At 37.0% G+C, this 16,760-nt stretch overlaps 1 protein-coding gene across 13 annotated transcripts in view; it reads right to left on the reverse strand.

Moving 5' to 3' along the window:
* Positions 1-3,212: 3,212 nt before the first annotated feature.
* The window catches only part of MAPK10 (mitogen-activated protein kinase 10), a 361,784-nt gene continuing 348,236 nt past the window's right edge, over positions 3,213-16,760 (reverse strand). For 12 of the 13 annotated variants that reach the window (XM_060299612.1, XM_060299611.1, XM_060299614.1 and 9 more), the window contains one exon: positions 3,213-5,814. In XM_060299612.1, the coding sequence (XP_060155595.1) occupies positions 5,672-5,814 (143 nt within the window). In that variant the 3' untranslated portion in view covers positions 3,213-5,671. Of the gene's footprint in view, positions 5,820-16,760 lie in introns of all 13 variants that reach the window. The other variant, XM_060299619.1, reaches the window with a different exon arrangement.

Here is a 16,760-nt window from a genome sequence, read left to right on the forward strand (position 1 = left end):
CTACTGAACAAACAGAATCCTCCTTCTAGACTGGTTGCTGCATAAGGTAGTTTTCAAGACACCTTTCTTCTTACTGCAAACTGGGTCAAACTTACCCAAATACTTGGTAACATTTTATGGTACCTGGTATGCACCAATAATTCCTTCTGACCCTTTCTCTCCATAAGCAATCTTGTGGAATTTAATTTCCCATCTTAATATTGTGGGTATTTTCAGGTACCTATATTTGGCCACTTTTAAACTTATTTTACTAAGAGAGTAAAGATCTGTGGTTTAAATTAGAATAAAATCTATGCCAGAGATAACAAAAGGCTTTGGGTTTCTATTTTTCTTATAAATAAAAGGATTAATTGTGTTAATGCAAAAGAATAGGTATGTTTATCTTCCAGATTTTTTTCTAATAGTTAACTGGTTAAACAAAATGTTTTATTTACAGAAATAGAAGGGCCATTCCTCAACACTGTCAGACACTTCCAGCTTAATTAACATGGGTTTGGTGACCTTATCAAGACACAAAATCATATTTTAAAAAATTCACCAAGGAGTTTGAGATATTAAGGTTGGCTACCATGTAGACAAAAAAAAATCTTTTACCCTCTCTCGAGTAATAATTAAACTGATTAGAAATTCTAATAAATTAACCTAAGATATTTAACCCTGTTTTAATCACCTAATACTTCCAGAAAATTATTTTTTCCTTTCCATCAATCTTATACTTTAAAGGAAACTTACTGAATTGCAGATGTACAACCAATATCCCTAGATAGAAAAGAAGGTCATTTTTAGAAGAAACCAATCTCAAATGAAAGCACAGCCTTCTGCATGGTCACATACATATTACACACTCATTACCCACTGTGAAAAAGTAGGTCATTCCTCATTTCTTATTTATTCCCTGGCACAATCAGACCACATGATGAAATGTGAGATGCTTCAAAGTTACTGTCAGGACATGAAACCCAAGACAGTGAGCAGGACAACAGCCACTGGCAACAAGGCAAACTCCAACAAAGTCTGGATTTGGATTTGGTTTTATGTTACTGGAAGCATATTTGCTCTAGTTTTTAATAGTTCATAAGAAACAGAAATCATAATGTATCAACATAGTATCCACCTACAAAGAGTTCAAAAAAGCCAAAGTTTTCCCCTCATTCGCCCTCTTGTTCCACCAACATTTTGAAAATAAAGGAAAAAAAATTAAAAAAGAGAGAAAGAACACAGAAATGATTTAAATAATTTCAAATCCTTATTAAACATCACTGAAGTGCATTTGATCCATCAGGCTGACTTTCAGTTCTTACCACTAAGACCTTGCAGAGAAACTGGATTTATGTAGTTTTGCCTTCCAGGATTGATCTAGAACTGTAGAGGTGAGATGTGTATGAATATGGGTGTGGGTTTTAAGTCCGTTTTATGAACACGGACACAGGACAATTCTCATCATTTGTAGTAGTCTTTGGAGTCCAATCATGCAGAATAACAGGCAGGTTCAAGTCAGGTCTTGTTGCAAGATAGACATGGCAAGGTGAACAGTTTAATGCTAACTAGGGGTGGGAGATTTGTGTCCATTAGAATATACTGGCCATTGGTCCCACGTAATCAAAAGTTAGATATACAGGAGTCCATATACAGAGGCCTTCCATTTCAGCTTGCTGACCAAGGAAATGTGTCAATGTGAGCCATTTCAGACAGCGAAAAAACTGCCCAAGTGCTAAAAGAAATAAAATCTTATATTTTAATCACATGGAAAATAATTAATATAACTATTTACATTATAACTTGATTGTTGTTCTTAGAGAAAAGCGTTTCCATTCTTGGTTCAATGGTATCTGTGGAAAATGTCTGTCTTTCACAATTAAAACGCATGTGGGGTATTGTGAGTAGGGCGGGGGTGGGATTCCTCCTCAGACCCAAAGTGGGTGGGCTCAAAGATTCCTGGGGCAGCTTGATCCCTTTCTCTGAGCTATAGAAGATAACTTTTTCAGCAAAGCTGATGATCGTGTTCTGTGCAGAGCATAATGCTTTTAAGATTTAGATTGTCATATGTTAAGAGAATCAAATAGAAATAGACTTTGCAGAATTTAGATTTTGCAGTGACTAGTTAAAATTTAAAAGTCTGTTTTGCTTATTGTTTTCTTTTTTCCCCTGGCAGGTCATAAAAGGATTTATGTAATCTCACCTATTCTATTTATTCCATTTGTCAAGGCCTATTTTCGGATTTATCAGTCAGCTGATATCAGTATCCACAGGTAATAATTTTCTGATAATGATAAAAGATTGAGAAAAAAACTATCCAGCTCCTTGGCCTTCAATTAAATAGTTTACTCCAATTGGAGGGAACTGACCAGACTCTGGTCCACCTGTGGGGTACATTCCCTCAAAGCTCAGTCATCAGATTCTTGAAGATGCAAGATTATTATCAGTTTTTATTCCACAAGAAGAAATTTGGTTGTAAGGCCAATGTATCTCTTTTTAACACATTGGTCCACAAAATACATATAAAAAAATCAAACTGGTAGTGGTGGTTTTGCCAAGATCTCCCAACAATCTAGTTCCTCCTGCACATAGGCATACAGCTATCCCTCCTACAAAATACTATAAAACACTTCATTAAGGATTGCTGTGAAACTACTTGCCCTATAGGAAGTGACAGGTTAGGCCTCTCAGTGTGCCAATTTCACATTCTGAAAGGAAGCCCCCAACTACAGGCAGGACCTTCACTTTTTCCAAGAATATAGACCAGGTGACTTGACACTTCCCTGCCTGAACAGCAAGAGAGTCCTTTGGAAGTAATAGGTGACTATACAGGAAACATTTGGTTTTTTTTAAGAAAAGAAGACTCAGTGCAGAACATAGTATATTCTCTGAATTTGGTAATAACATAATCACCTCCTGAAGATACTATAATAAAATGGACCCAAGATTGTGAAGGACCAGCGGGCTTTTGAAATGATTATTCTCTGTGTTGGCCCATCACCTGTCTTGCTTTGACAACCTAGGAAAATTAATTCTATAAACAGTCAAGAAGCTAACCCTTAGCTCAATTTGTACATGATATTTCACTATGAAAGATTTGTTTCATTTTTTCTTGTCCATAGGGAGTTCTGGCTAAAGGGAATCAGCCCCCAAGAGCCATACAACAGGAGAGATCAGACTAGTAGAGTTTAGGGAAGGTGGCAATAGCAGGGGAGGGGCATTGGCTAGTTCTTGCCTGGTTTCATCTGATTGAAAAAAAAAATCACTTCCACAGACATGAGAGAGTCTAACTGTCAAGCAGTTCTAAGATGCTGGCTGGAGATTTTCTTCTGTTTTCTGATGTCATTTTGTGGCTGATGAAATTTCCCTTGTGACTCTCTTTCAACAGCTGCCTGCTCTCTGCACTCAATCCTGTGTGGTTAAAGAGCCGGGAGTGGAAAGGCCACAGGTATAGCAAGAGAAGAGCATGGAGAAAGAAGATAAGCAAAGAAAAGGGAATACAGAGAAGAGAAGCTTTAAAAAGGGGGGAGGGGGTTGGGGGAGTGTGACAGAAAGAAAAGTGAGAAAGCTCATGTGATTGGGGAAGCATTTTTAAAATCAGGTTGTCTGCAATATTAACCAAAAACTCTGGCAGCAAGACAGAGAAACTGGGCCCCTGCTATTCCAGGAGACAAGCGGCACAGTCTAACGTTTTTTCTCTCCATTTGAAACAAATGACATCTTGTCATGAATCCTACTGTGTGAAGCAATACCATAAATGGCAGCATTGCTCCCATAGCGATGGTCAGGGTTGACTCTATTGCTTGAAAAGAGACACAGCTTTCCTACTGTTGTGTTTAAGGCAGTTTTCAGAGCACTGGCATTCTTGTCTGCTCTGTTTTCAAAGGGATTCCATTTGCCAGTCATCTCACACATATCAACCACCCATCCCATGCGTTTCACTTCTTCTTCAGGTGAAATACCACCGCACTGGTGAGCACCAAAATGGTCAGAGTGCAAAGAGCTGTGATGAATACTTCACCAAAGTGAATAAGAAGAGAAGCCTCGACCTGGTCCCTATTATTGCTGAGAAGTCACCCTGGTATCGCCTTGTATAGAACCAGGATGTTTCACAGTGCCTCCTTAAGTGCCCAGGAAAGCACTTTCATTTAATTTGAGCTAAATTCAGGAGATTTTGCTAAACATTGACATAAATGCTTCATGGCTTTTAAGACACTCTATTGCTAAAGCTACTTAGCAGCAGTAACTTATGGGCAGAGTTATTGCTGTCATGTCACCTGCGGTACAAAACTCAGATGATCAGCCCTTCTTGGATTGTTGAAATGTATGAAATAAACAAATAAACATGAAACATCAGCCATATTAAGGAGTCGCGGAAACCCCTGAGGAATGTCTGTGGAAATGTTTTCAAAGGCTAACCTGAGGATCACCCTGGGCTTTGGGTATTTTTTAAGTAATTTCTTTTTTTAATTCTAGAAGAGGGCAGTAATATTTCTTCTCTAAATAAGACCTTGGCAAGGTATAAACCTGGAAAGTAGCACACTCATGGAAAACACAACCTACAATCTGAAAATAGCCTATGTAGGCTCATTTTCTGTTAGGGATACCGTACGGAAGCAATTCCACTCTGTTTCAGGGAAGGGTTCTTACCATCAGATATGTACACACTAACCCTGCCTCTTCACCTGACAGTTGTGACACATAATTTGTAAACAGCAAATGGGGTCTCCTTTCTAAAATATGAATGTCGGTGTCTCCTAGTATCTGGCTAATAATCTCTTTCAGGCCTTCCTCCGCACTGCCCCACCACTCTCTATCAGAGAAAAGACCCTCAGCCTTTATTCCTGCCTTCCTTCTAAAGGTCAAAACACATTTAGCACCTGGAAACTGTTACCCCCTCCCACCCCACACTGTACATAAGCATCACATATGTTCCTTCTAGAAATTGGTATACAGGTGCCATTTAATCAGTTCAAATTTGGAAGCTACATCTTCAAGGGTCCAAGAGAGCTCACTCCCCCCATGTTCCCCCCTTTACATGTTTTCTTGTAAGACATACAGCTTAATCAATTAACAAACTAAATAGCTTATATACTGGCAATATATTACAGATGGGTTTATGTCAGAGTAATAGATCACATGAAATGGACCATGTGGTACCCCAGTGCATGATGTCTTGGTAGAGCCCTGAGGACACGGACAGTAGCATCTCTAAGTAAGTATGCTGTATGAATACAGACACATGCGGATCTGTATCTACATCCATCTGACTAGGCCAAAAGGAGCAGGTAGATGCAAGATAGAGACACACACATGCTGGATGGGACCACTGCACACCTTGTCATGCCATTTGAAAGGGCAGTTACAGGTCGCTGGTTCTGCAGCCATTAAAATTACACTTTATGGAAAAGGCTTCTCTAATTGTGTTTGATTTGCTTTCTGTAGTAAGCATCGTTAGAAGAAGACCAAAGCAAGAGCAACTAGAAGTTAAATATACATTTGGCTTAGCTGCAATACAGAACTCTGGAGAAGAAGCAGGCTGAAAGATTTGTTTCAATTTTAGGCTTGGATTCTCTCCCTTGCTGTTTTCTTGTCGTTGCATGTCTGTGTTTGTGTGTGTGCGTGAGTGTCTGCGTGTGTGTGTTCCATCACATCATCTCCTGAAGAACGCTGGGTTTCGCAGGCAGGCGGCTAGTCACCTGCAACAACCCAGGGGTCCTGCCGAGGCTTCCAGGCTGCTGTCAGTGTCAGATGCCAGGGTCTGGTCGGTGGACATGGAGGAGATATCGTTGACAGACGAGGATGGAGGGAGACTCTCACTGGTGTTCACTGCTGCACCTGTGCTAAGAAAATGAAGACCAACATGACTAAACCTGGAACTGGACTCAGCTGAATGTCACTCAGGTTGCAGGCACGGGCAAATATGATAGGGGATGTCTGGTCCATCACTCATTCAACAAACTTTCATAGAACAACGAATACAGAGCACTGTATTAGATGGTGAAAATCAAGATAACAACACAGCATCCCTGGTCACAAGTTATTCACAGGCTAATGCAGTAATTGTCAAATTTCACTCTACCTTAGAGATCACCTGTAATGCTCTTAAAGGAAAACAAAAAAATAAACAATAAAACACCACTAAAAACCCCAATCACCCCCTTGTACCTCCAATATTGTAATACAGTTGGCCTTGGGTGAAGTCAAGGCATTTGCATGTTTTAAAAGCTCCCCAGAGACTGTGGTGTCAAGGGCTGAAGACCACTGTTCTATGGAGAAGGCAAATGAGCAAAACCCTTTAATGTAATCATCTGAGCCTGGATGCTTTCAAATTCAGTGAGCTAAAACAAACACACATAAGATGCCTACCCCAGAAATATGGGCTGAGGGGAAGCCCAGTAATCAGAATTACTTGGAGGCTACAGCTCTAGAGAAATGAACGTATATTAAGTAAATATTATTACATAGTCATTAATTTGACATCAAACTTAAAAGTCTATATGGAAAAGCCAACTAGGACTGTGGATGAAAGTTACCATAGACCAAAAAAAGAATAGAAGCTGGAGCACACCTCTTGATTGTGTGTTTACTTTCCAGCAGGCTTGCTTACCTGGGAATCTCCAAATAAGAACTCTGAATTACTAACTTAGATTAATTTGCAAAATTTTAAAAATTTATCTGCTATGTGGGAATATAAAGACTTTGAAACTCTGAGAAGAAACTTGCTCATGGTAATCACTCAGTAAATACTTGCTGAGCTACAACAGCTTTGAGAACCACAAAGGAAAGATGAGCCAGTGGCATTGTAAAATCGGATTAAACCAGAGCACCCTGGAAAGAGTCCAATTACTTTTTCTCTTTATAGATTCTTTATACTCAAGCAATATGGGTGGTAAAATGTATGTTTTGTGAAATAGTTCGCTATTAAAAATATCTAACGTATAAGCATCTAAAATAAGAGATGAGGAATTCTCACTACATTGTATTTTATTTGAGCAAATATAGTGTGTAAGATATATTTGGTGAAAATCATAAATCCCAAATAAGATAGTGTTATCAGATAGATCTAATAATTCAGAAAAAAAATCTAATGAAGTGGAGAGGTTAACACAATCTCTTTGTTCCTGGCGTAGACATTTGTTGCCTGCAGAAAAAATGTGATTAAAATGAGACATTTGGACTTCCCTGGTGGCGCAGTGGTTAAGAATCCGCCTGCCAATGCAGGGGACATGGGTTCGAGCCCTGATCCAGGAAGATTCCACATGCACAGAGCAACTGAGCTCGTGCACCACAACTACTCAGCCTTCACTCCAGAGCCCATGAGCCACAACTACTGAGCCCGCATGCCACGACTACTGAAGCCCATGCGCCTAGAGCCCATGCTCCGCAACAAGAGAAGGCACCGCAATGAGAAGCCCGCACACCACAACGAAGAGTAGCCCCCGCTCACCGCAACTAGAGAAAGCCCGCGTACAGCAACAGAGACCCAATGCAGCAATAAGTAAATAAATAAATAAATAAATAAATAAATAACAAATATATTTTTAAAAATGTGACAGTATCTGGAGAGGACACACACACATAAACTAAAACAGATTATATGTACCCTATATGCTTTTTAAATTTTTGTTTGTTGATTATAAATATATTTATGTAAACTATGAGAAATATAAAAAATACAGGAAAAAAGGTAACAATATGCACTCATCCTCAAATTAATGATAAGAACGGTTAAACTTCTGTTATATTTCTTTCTAGTCTTTTTCCTAGGAAGTTTCTTTAACTGTAATCATTTAATGTATATCCATTTGTATCCTGTATTTTCATACACAAAAGGCTTATGCATTTTTCATGTTCTTTAAACTCTTAAAAGTATCTGTACTTCCTAATCTTAAGTATCTCTAGATTTTTAAATCTGTCTTGTTAACATCTTCCTGTAAATAATTTTACTCTCATTATCAGAAAAAATATATAATGTGAAGTTATCTGGTTTCAATTTATTCCAACTTTACTTAATTATATCCTTTACAGATATGGTGCAGAGCTAGTTCATTTCCTCTCATGACATATGCTAGTAGATTTCCTATATCAGCAGACAACCCTTGATTACATAGCCCAAATACCCAGCTCTGCTTTTCTCCTTGATTCTAGATTAAATTATACCAACATCCTCATGTTCTTTCATCAGCTTTGGCCTGTAATAATTGAGCATCACTGTGATAGGCTTCTCAGAATCATATTCAATTTTTCCACATCATTATTAAAGGGTAGCGATTAAAACTAGATATAGGATTCTAATAAAGACTTGATCAATTGTGGGCCAACAGAGTGAGATTACTGTCCATTTATCTCCTAGATGATATATCCCTATACTACAGATGGCTTTCAAATCACAGTACTAGAGTTTAGATTTAGTTTTGACTTGAAATATAAAATATTGCCCATGTAAATTTTTTTAACAGTTTCATTGAGACAAAATTCACAAATCTAATTTGTACAATTCAATGTTGTTTTAGGATAGTCACAAAGTTGTGCAACCATCACAAGAATCAATTTGTAGTGTTTTCACCACCCCAAAAGGAAACCTTATACTCTGTTTCTTACCAACCTGAGGCAATGACTAACTTACTTTCTGTCTCTATAAAATTGTCTATTCTGGACATATCAGTTAAATGGAATCATACAATATGTGACCTTTTGTGACTGGTTTCTTTCACACAGCATAATATTTTCAAGGTTCATTTAAATCACTACTTCATTCCTTTTTATGGCTGAATAACATTCTACTGTATGAATACATCACTTTTATTTAACTATTATTAGTCACTGGTCATTTGATGGACATTTAGGTTGTTTCTACTTTTTGGCTATTATGAATAATGTTGTTATGAGCATTAATGTACAAGGTTTTATTTCTCTTGGGTAAATACTTAAGAGGAGAATTGCTGGGTCATAGAATAGCTCTATGTTTAATATTTGAGGAACAGTCAAACTATTTTTCAAAATGGCTTCATCAGTTTACATTCCTACCAGCAGTGTATGAGGGCTCCAATTTTCCCCTATCCTCTCCAACACTTATTATCTATCTTTTTGATGATAGCCATCCTAAGGTATGTGAAATGGTATCTCATTGTGATTTATTTGCATTTTCCTGATGGCTAATTATGTTGAGTATCTTTTCATGTGCTTGTTAAACATTTGTATATCTTCTTTGGAGAAATGTCTGTTCAGATACTTTGGCCATTTTTTAAATTGTGTTATGTTCTTTTTATTAGTGGATTGTAAGAGTTCTTTATATATTATGGATACAAGTCCCTTATCATGTAAGATTTGCTGATGTTTTCCTCCTATTCTATGGATTGTCTTTTCACTTTCTTTTCTTTTTTTTTTTCTCGGTACGCGGGCCTCTCACTGTTGTGGCCTCTCCCATTGCGGAGCACAGGCTCCAGATGCACAGGCTCAGCGGCCATGGCTCACGAGCCCAGCCGCTCCATGGCATGTGGGACCTTCCTGGACCGGGGCACGAACCCGTGTCCCCTGCATCAGCAGGTGGACTCTCAACCACTGTGCCACCAGGGAAGCCCTCTTTTCACTTTCTTGATGGTGTCTTTTGAAGCACACTTTTTAAATATTAAGTTGGATTTAACTATGTTTTTTGTCATTTGTGCTTTTAGTGTCATATCTAAGAAACCATTTCCTAACCAAAGATCATGAAGATTTACTCCTACGCTTTATAATTTTACCCCTTACATTTAAGTCTATGATCCATTTTGTGTTTCATTTTTGCATATGATGAGGTAGAGATTCACCTTCATTCTTTTGCATGTGGAGATCTAGTTATTCCAGCTCCAATTACTGAAAAGACTATTCTTTGCCCATGGAATTGTCTTGAAATCCTTGTTAAAAATCAATTGACCATAAATATAAGGCTTTATTTCTGCACGCTGAATTTCATTTCAATGATCTGTATGTGTATATTCATGCAAATACCACACTGTCTTGACTATTACAGGTTTATGGTAAGTTTTGAAATAAGGAAGTGTGAATCCTCCAACTGTGTTCTTTTTCAAGATTGTTTTAGCTATTCTGTGTCCCTTGGCTTAATGCAAACCAAAAAGTATTTTAAAGTATCTCAACAAAATAGACCTGGTATCCTTTTGAGATAAGCTTTTTCTCCTTTCCTGGTTGAAATTGATGATGTGGACCTGTTCCAATCGTCACAGTGAAAGCTGAGTACTGATTCAAGCAGGGTGAGATAAGACTCAGCTGAGATTAGGCTCCCTTATAAGATTGATGTTTACAAATAAACACAAACCCACAACAATGGCAGCTAGAGAAATTATACAAAAAATATTGAGGAAATTTCCCCAGTAAAACACAAATTTTTATCTATAAATAATTCTGAATGAAGGCAACAAAAGTCAGGGCAGCTTTTAATAAATTCTTCATATACAGAGGATCACATTCTTACTGCACCTATTTTATAATCAGCATATTTTCAACGTATTTACCATTCTAAATGTTATGCCATATGGGTTAGCCCGTTATATATAGTTTTGTCACATGATTACTTCATGTTTATGTTTCCCTTGCTTCTTTTGATTTCTTTCATTATATTTCTTAATTTCTTCTATCTTCCTCTATCCCAACTCTTGAGCACAGAATAAGTACTCAGTTTAACAAAACGCTGAGTATCTTTTGTGTGTACTCTTCTAGAGAGGTTCTGTGAGGGAAAGCAAATTTCTCCCTGCTATGAAATGGATGAAACTGCTGACCTAGTTTTGGCCCAGGGAAATCACTTTGTTGTAGTTGTCTTTCTTCTCCTTTTGTTCATCAGCTGGCTTTCTGTAATTTCTATCTTCTATGTTGGAATGGTCCTGCCATCTATTTTATCAAAGTTGAATGCAAATTATAGTTGGTATTCAGTTACTCAAAGTTCAGAATCTTTATCAGCTGTATTTCTAGGGTTCCGTAGATTATTGTTCCTGATTTCTTATAGCACAAATGTATTAAAAGAGGTTCTCAACCTCTCTTCTAATGCTTCCTCTATAAAATCTCCATTTCATTCCCATGAGAAGCGTTGTATGAGAAGAGTTCCTCTTTATACAGTGCTATGATGGGAGAATCATGTGTATTATCTAGTGGTGTGCTGGAGTAGCTTTTAGCGGCTTTTGAGAGTCAGTTATTAACATTTCTTTCCAACTCTGCCCTCACTGATGTCACATCAGTAGCTTGAAGTTGATCACAGTGAGAATATTTACAGCATAGAAATTAGTAAATGCTATAATCAGTCATTTATTTAAAAGAGATGGTTGTTAAAAATTGTCCCCCACTATAATATAAAAAAACTTTTACTTTTGTATTACTTTTTCTATTGCACCATAATATATGCCTCTTGACTGTAGGCACCTCTGGCTTTACAGGATGATCCTCTCAAGTCTGTTTTTTGTGTAGGCAATAAATGAACATTTAAACCATAAAACCAAACACAAATAATAGAAAGGTCCAGACATAGATTTTGGTTTCAAGTTATTAGTTTACTGCCAAACAGTTTGTGACAATCTTTTAAATAGAACTGAACTGAATTGAACTTGATTATAATGTCCACTTGCCCAGGATATACTAGCAGTGTGATAAATATCCCTTCTTCCTATATTGTTTTCAGAGAAATCAGTAAAGATACACATTTTTTTAAATGTTTTATCATCAGTAAAGCATTACAAATTTTTGTCAATAAAAATGTCATTTAAATTAACTGAAAATACTAACAGAGTTGCAAACAAAAAATACTAGCTACTTTCAACTTTACCCGGAAAAAATTAGGTTTTATGGAAAGAAGTAACTTACAATAACAAAAATTTATCAGCTAGAAGTTATCTAGCCAAAGGTATTCATTATTTCAGGGGAAAAGGTTGTGCTGCTTTTTAAAGGAAATTATTTTCCTGACCTATCCAAACATTAAAAAAAAGTAGACACAAAGAATTAGAAGAACTACTATAATTTTTAAAAAATCACTGAGATATATTCCTTCTCTGTCTTTGTGATCTTCAGCTTCAATTTGTTTGGGGCTGAGGTTTTTAAGTAAAAAAATTATTGGACTAGATCTGTGACTAATTGGGAGGGACACACTCCCATGGGGTGCAGAATATGGAGGGGGAAGGGCTATATGTTAAAATCACCTGAAGAGCTTTATCTTCCATGTAGAGTTTCTAAAAAATCTCTACCCATCCTGATGTTAAGCATCCCTATCTTGCTGAGTCATTGTTACTTGTGGGAGTTTTCCTTCTCAGGCACAATGAGGCAGTGAACAGACTGAGAGCTAGATGACTTCCTAGTCTGTTCTAGCTCTAACGTTCTATAACAAATACTTTTAGATGAAAATTTATTTATATTCACGGACTGCTATTCCCTCAGCAATCTTTGCAAATCAATTCAGAAAGCAAGCAGCCATGCTATTGAAAATAAATCACTATTCAAGTGAAATCAGATAGCAGAAGGGAGTACAATTATTTACTTAGAAATGTATCTGAGGTTTAGATTTATTACTTATTGATATACAAGTCCATCAATAAATTTCAAACCTGTGTATTATTAGGCAAATGTACATTTAACTTCCTATTTACATTTTAAAAAGCATCACTAAAACATGAGTTTGGGTATTAGAACAATTTTGTCACTGAGAAACCGCATTAACTTATTCCCTTGCTGCAGGGCTCCCAGCATTGTTGTGACTGAATATTAAGGGAGTCTATGTTGTAATATCACTTCATCCTAGTTATTTACAAAATAAAATGTGATATGCAACATTAATGAGAAAAGGTGAATATAATGAAGAATGCAAAAAAAGCTGAGTTTTCAAAAGTTTTCTTGGTAATTGCTTTTTCTTTCCAGCATAGGTTACTGCATATATATATATATATATATATATATACCGTGCACACACACACACACACATACACAGTAGTGTTCCAATAAAAATTTAACAATTGGCTCTCCGGGGGGAGGAATGCCTTGATTTGTAGAGTCAGCCAATTTCTATGTCTTAAATCTTACATGGTAGATTTCAAGCTACAATATGAGGTCAAAAAACTCATAGTTGGATGTATACAAGTGGCTCTCATGAGCTGCAAGAGTCAACTCCAGCACATGGCTATTTTATGTCTCCACATGATGCACACAAATACATCAGACACAAATATGTCATATAATATATATTATACATATGATTTCTCAAAATTAAGCCAGCAATATTTTCCTTTAAAATCATGTTGTGAAAGACTGAATCCATAATCATTTTAACTATAAATTGTTTAAGCCAGTCAACTATAGTTTAGAGCATGCGTAGAAGGTAGATAATTTAGTATTGTTACAGGTAATTGGAATGGTTAAAAAATAGTTTGGTCTTTTCACATGCACATAGAGCCTACATGGCATATTTTATAATTAATCATTAACATATTAAACTAAACAGGCATGCAAAAGAAATTGAGGAATATGCATTTCTAAAAATGAATAAATCAAACAACCACCTGAAAGCAGCAAACCTTTATATCTGAAGCATGAGCAAATGCCCAAAGCAACAATTTATGTACTGATACTTGGTTAATTTATCTTCATGGTGATTAATAGGGTGAATAAATATTTATTGGCTAAGAACATACTGAATCGCATACTATATTAAAGTTATAATCCTGTCCTGAATTCTGTCTTTGGAATAGCACCAAGAAACATGCTGAGGGAGGACCTGAGCAGCAATTTTCAAATATTTATCAAGCTACTATTATATGCAAGGCACAACACTCAGGCACTGCATGATACACAAAGGTAAATACATACCATCTTTCTTCTCAGTGAATTTCAATCAATAAGGGTAATAAGACTATGTTTAAAATACAGGTACTAGTAGGACCCATATGAAGAAAAGATCCTATTCTTTGGGAAGATATGAGAAGTATTTTGGAACAGATATAAAAAATATTTTGGAACAAGGTGATATTCAATAAGAGAATACTTATGAATGGGCAGCATTCCAAAAAGTGGGGATCCAGTCAAGTAAGACAATGGCAATACAGGACCCTAGAATTGGTATAGTATGAAAGGTGGAAAAATGTGGATTACAGAGGGCTATCCATGTCAGGGAGAGGTTACTAGGCTTAAATTATAAGTGATGCAAAGCCATTGGAGGCATTGATCAGTGGAATAATTGCTCAAACCTATAGTTTTGAAATATCAACTTAGGTAGAGACTGAAGTCTGGAAAATTATTTCAGGAAAACTTCAATCATAACGCTGTTAAAGGAAAGCCATGGTAATTAGATGTAAGACATCCAGCAAACAAAATTTTTAGGATGTAGAAAATGACTCAGTCATAAGGTGAGTATGGAGTAAAAGATCAATCAGGGGTTTCAGTCTGGGAGGCTAAGAAAATAGAGCTGCCATTAATAGAAATGGGAAAGTTGAGAAAAAATTTACTGCTGAGTGGGTGAGTCTAAATAGAGATTTTAAACAAATTGAGTCTGAATTGGCAGCAATCTCATGCATTCTGGCCAATATTTTAATTTCTCTATGACTAGTTATATTCATCATTAAATATTGTAGTGGAATTCGTTTATTTTCCAGTCATTCCAGAAATAACAAACTGCTCTGTAAACTAGTCTTCGGCTTTATTCACCTTAAATGTATTTCTTGCAAACTTAAAAAGGATTTACTCGGTCAGGACTCAGGTTCATCTATTCAGAGCATGTAGAAATTATTTATGTCAATAGCCTTAGACACTGTTCAGGAAAATCATCCAACACTTGGGATTAGTGCAAAAAATGAGCATGTAACTTTTTAATATCATACTTGGGCTTTTTTTTTTTTTTTTTTTTTGCAGTACGCGGGCCTCTCACTGTTGTGGCCTCTCCCGCCGCAGAGCACAGGCTCTGAACGCGCAGGCCCAGCGGCCATGGCTCACGGGCCCAGCCGCTCCGCGGCATGTGGGATCTTCCCGGACCAGGGCACGAACCCGCGTCCCCTGCATCGGCAGGCGGACTCTCAACCACTGCGCCACCAGGGAAGCCCAATACTTGAGCAATTTTTAACAAGCCCTCCTAAGGGTCATCTGACTGTTTTGTGGAACATAACTTTTTGGACTTAATATTCTCAATTGATTAGGGTCCAGACGTTTTACAACACTGTAAACTTGTAGAAAGCTGATAAAGTGAAACTCTGTTTGTTTGTTTTTTTCTGCCTGGTAGAAAACATAACCACAAAGATAGGTCTGGTTGCCCTGTAGGACATTTACAAGTTTTGATTTAATTTAGTAATCTTATTTCAGTGTTCTTTTTTCCACAGACTATGTAAATCCTAATTTCTCATATCTTCATGGAACTGCTATTCTGCCATTTCCCTCATTAATGAGTTAAAAGAAACTTCTTCATGCAATCACTTTATTTTTGCATAAGAATTATGGTTTTAATGATTAAAGAATTAGGCCTTAATAACATACAAATTTTGTTCCTTTACCAAATACTTAAACCTTTCTTCATATGGCAGACCATTCATTAATTAATGATTAATTGATCTCACTTGTACCATTTCTAATCCCATTTTTCCCACTCTGAGCTGTGCAGTTTACATAAAATGAATCATGGGAATAAGAAGACTTTTGTAGAAGTGTTGTGAAAGTATTGAAAAGAGAATTATGAATTTTTATGTCATCACAGATTAGTTGCTGTGGAGACCTGGTTGGGGCCAAGGGGAAAGTGGAGGAGGAGATGAGCAGAAGATGGGGCGTTCTGGAGTGGGTGGCATGATTCTGAGCTCTTTGTAAAAAGGAAAAAGGATGAATTCATGATAATTTCAAATAAAGATGACACTCTGCTAAACTTGTCCAGTCCCAGCCTGAGATGCTAGGTCACCCTTCACTGGATTCTGGTATTTTGTCTTCTTAATGATTATAAGAAAATATGTTCTGGCCATTATGGGAATTCTTAAGGTAAGGAGTCTTTCTGCCTTAGCAGGTGGTATCTTGAGGCTGTAGGATTCAGTCTTTGAGTTCTTTAATCAGCAGCAGATGGAACATGCAGGTAAGTTAGAAGCAGCTTCTACAGACCTGTATTGATATGGATGCTAGGCTGAATAAATAGGGTGGGTAGACTACCAACCCCAATGATTCCCTTAACCCTCTTTGAGGAAAGGGAAGACTTGAGATAGAATTGGACGTTTCCTCAAATCTAGAGGTGAGAAACGCAGGTCATACAAGAATTGCATCTGTTTGGGCATCAGAGGGGCTGTGGGTACAAACTAAAGAGCAGTTATCAGTGTGAAGAATTGATTAATTCATTCTACCTGTTTCCCAAAGCAAGTTAAATTGCATGGTAACCTCCATACCACTATGGAGAAGACTATGGAAGTTCCCTAAAAAACTAAATATGGAACCACCATATGACCCAGCAATCCCACTCCTGGGCATAGACCCTGAGAAAACCATAATTCAAAAAGGCACATGCACCCCAATGTTCATTGCAGCACTATTCACAATAGCCAGGACAGGGAAGCAAGCTAAATGCCCATTGACAGATGAATGGATAAAGAAGATGTAGTACATATATACAATGGAATATTACTCAGCCATAAAAAGTAACAAAATAATGCCATCTGCAGCAACATGAACCTAGAGATTGTTATACTGAGTGAAGTAAGTCAGGCAGAGAAAGACAAATATCACATGATATCACTTATATGTGGAATCTAAAAAAAAAAATGGTGCAAATGAACTTATTTACAAAACAGAAATAGAGT

The sequence above is a fragment of the Globicephala melas genome, chromosome 5, assembly GCF_963455315.2.
Source record: "Globicephala melas chromosome 5, mGloMel1.2, whole genome shotgun sequence".
In the NCBI taxonomy this organism is placed as follows: domain Eukaryota; kingdom Metazoa; phylum Chordata; class Mammalia; order Artiodactyla; family Delphinidae; genus Globicephala; species Globicephala melas.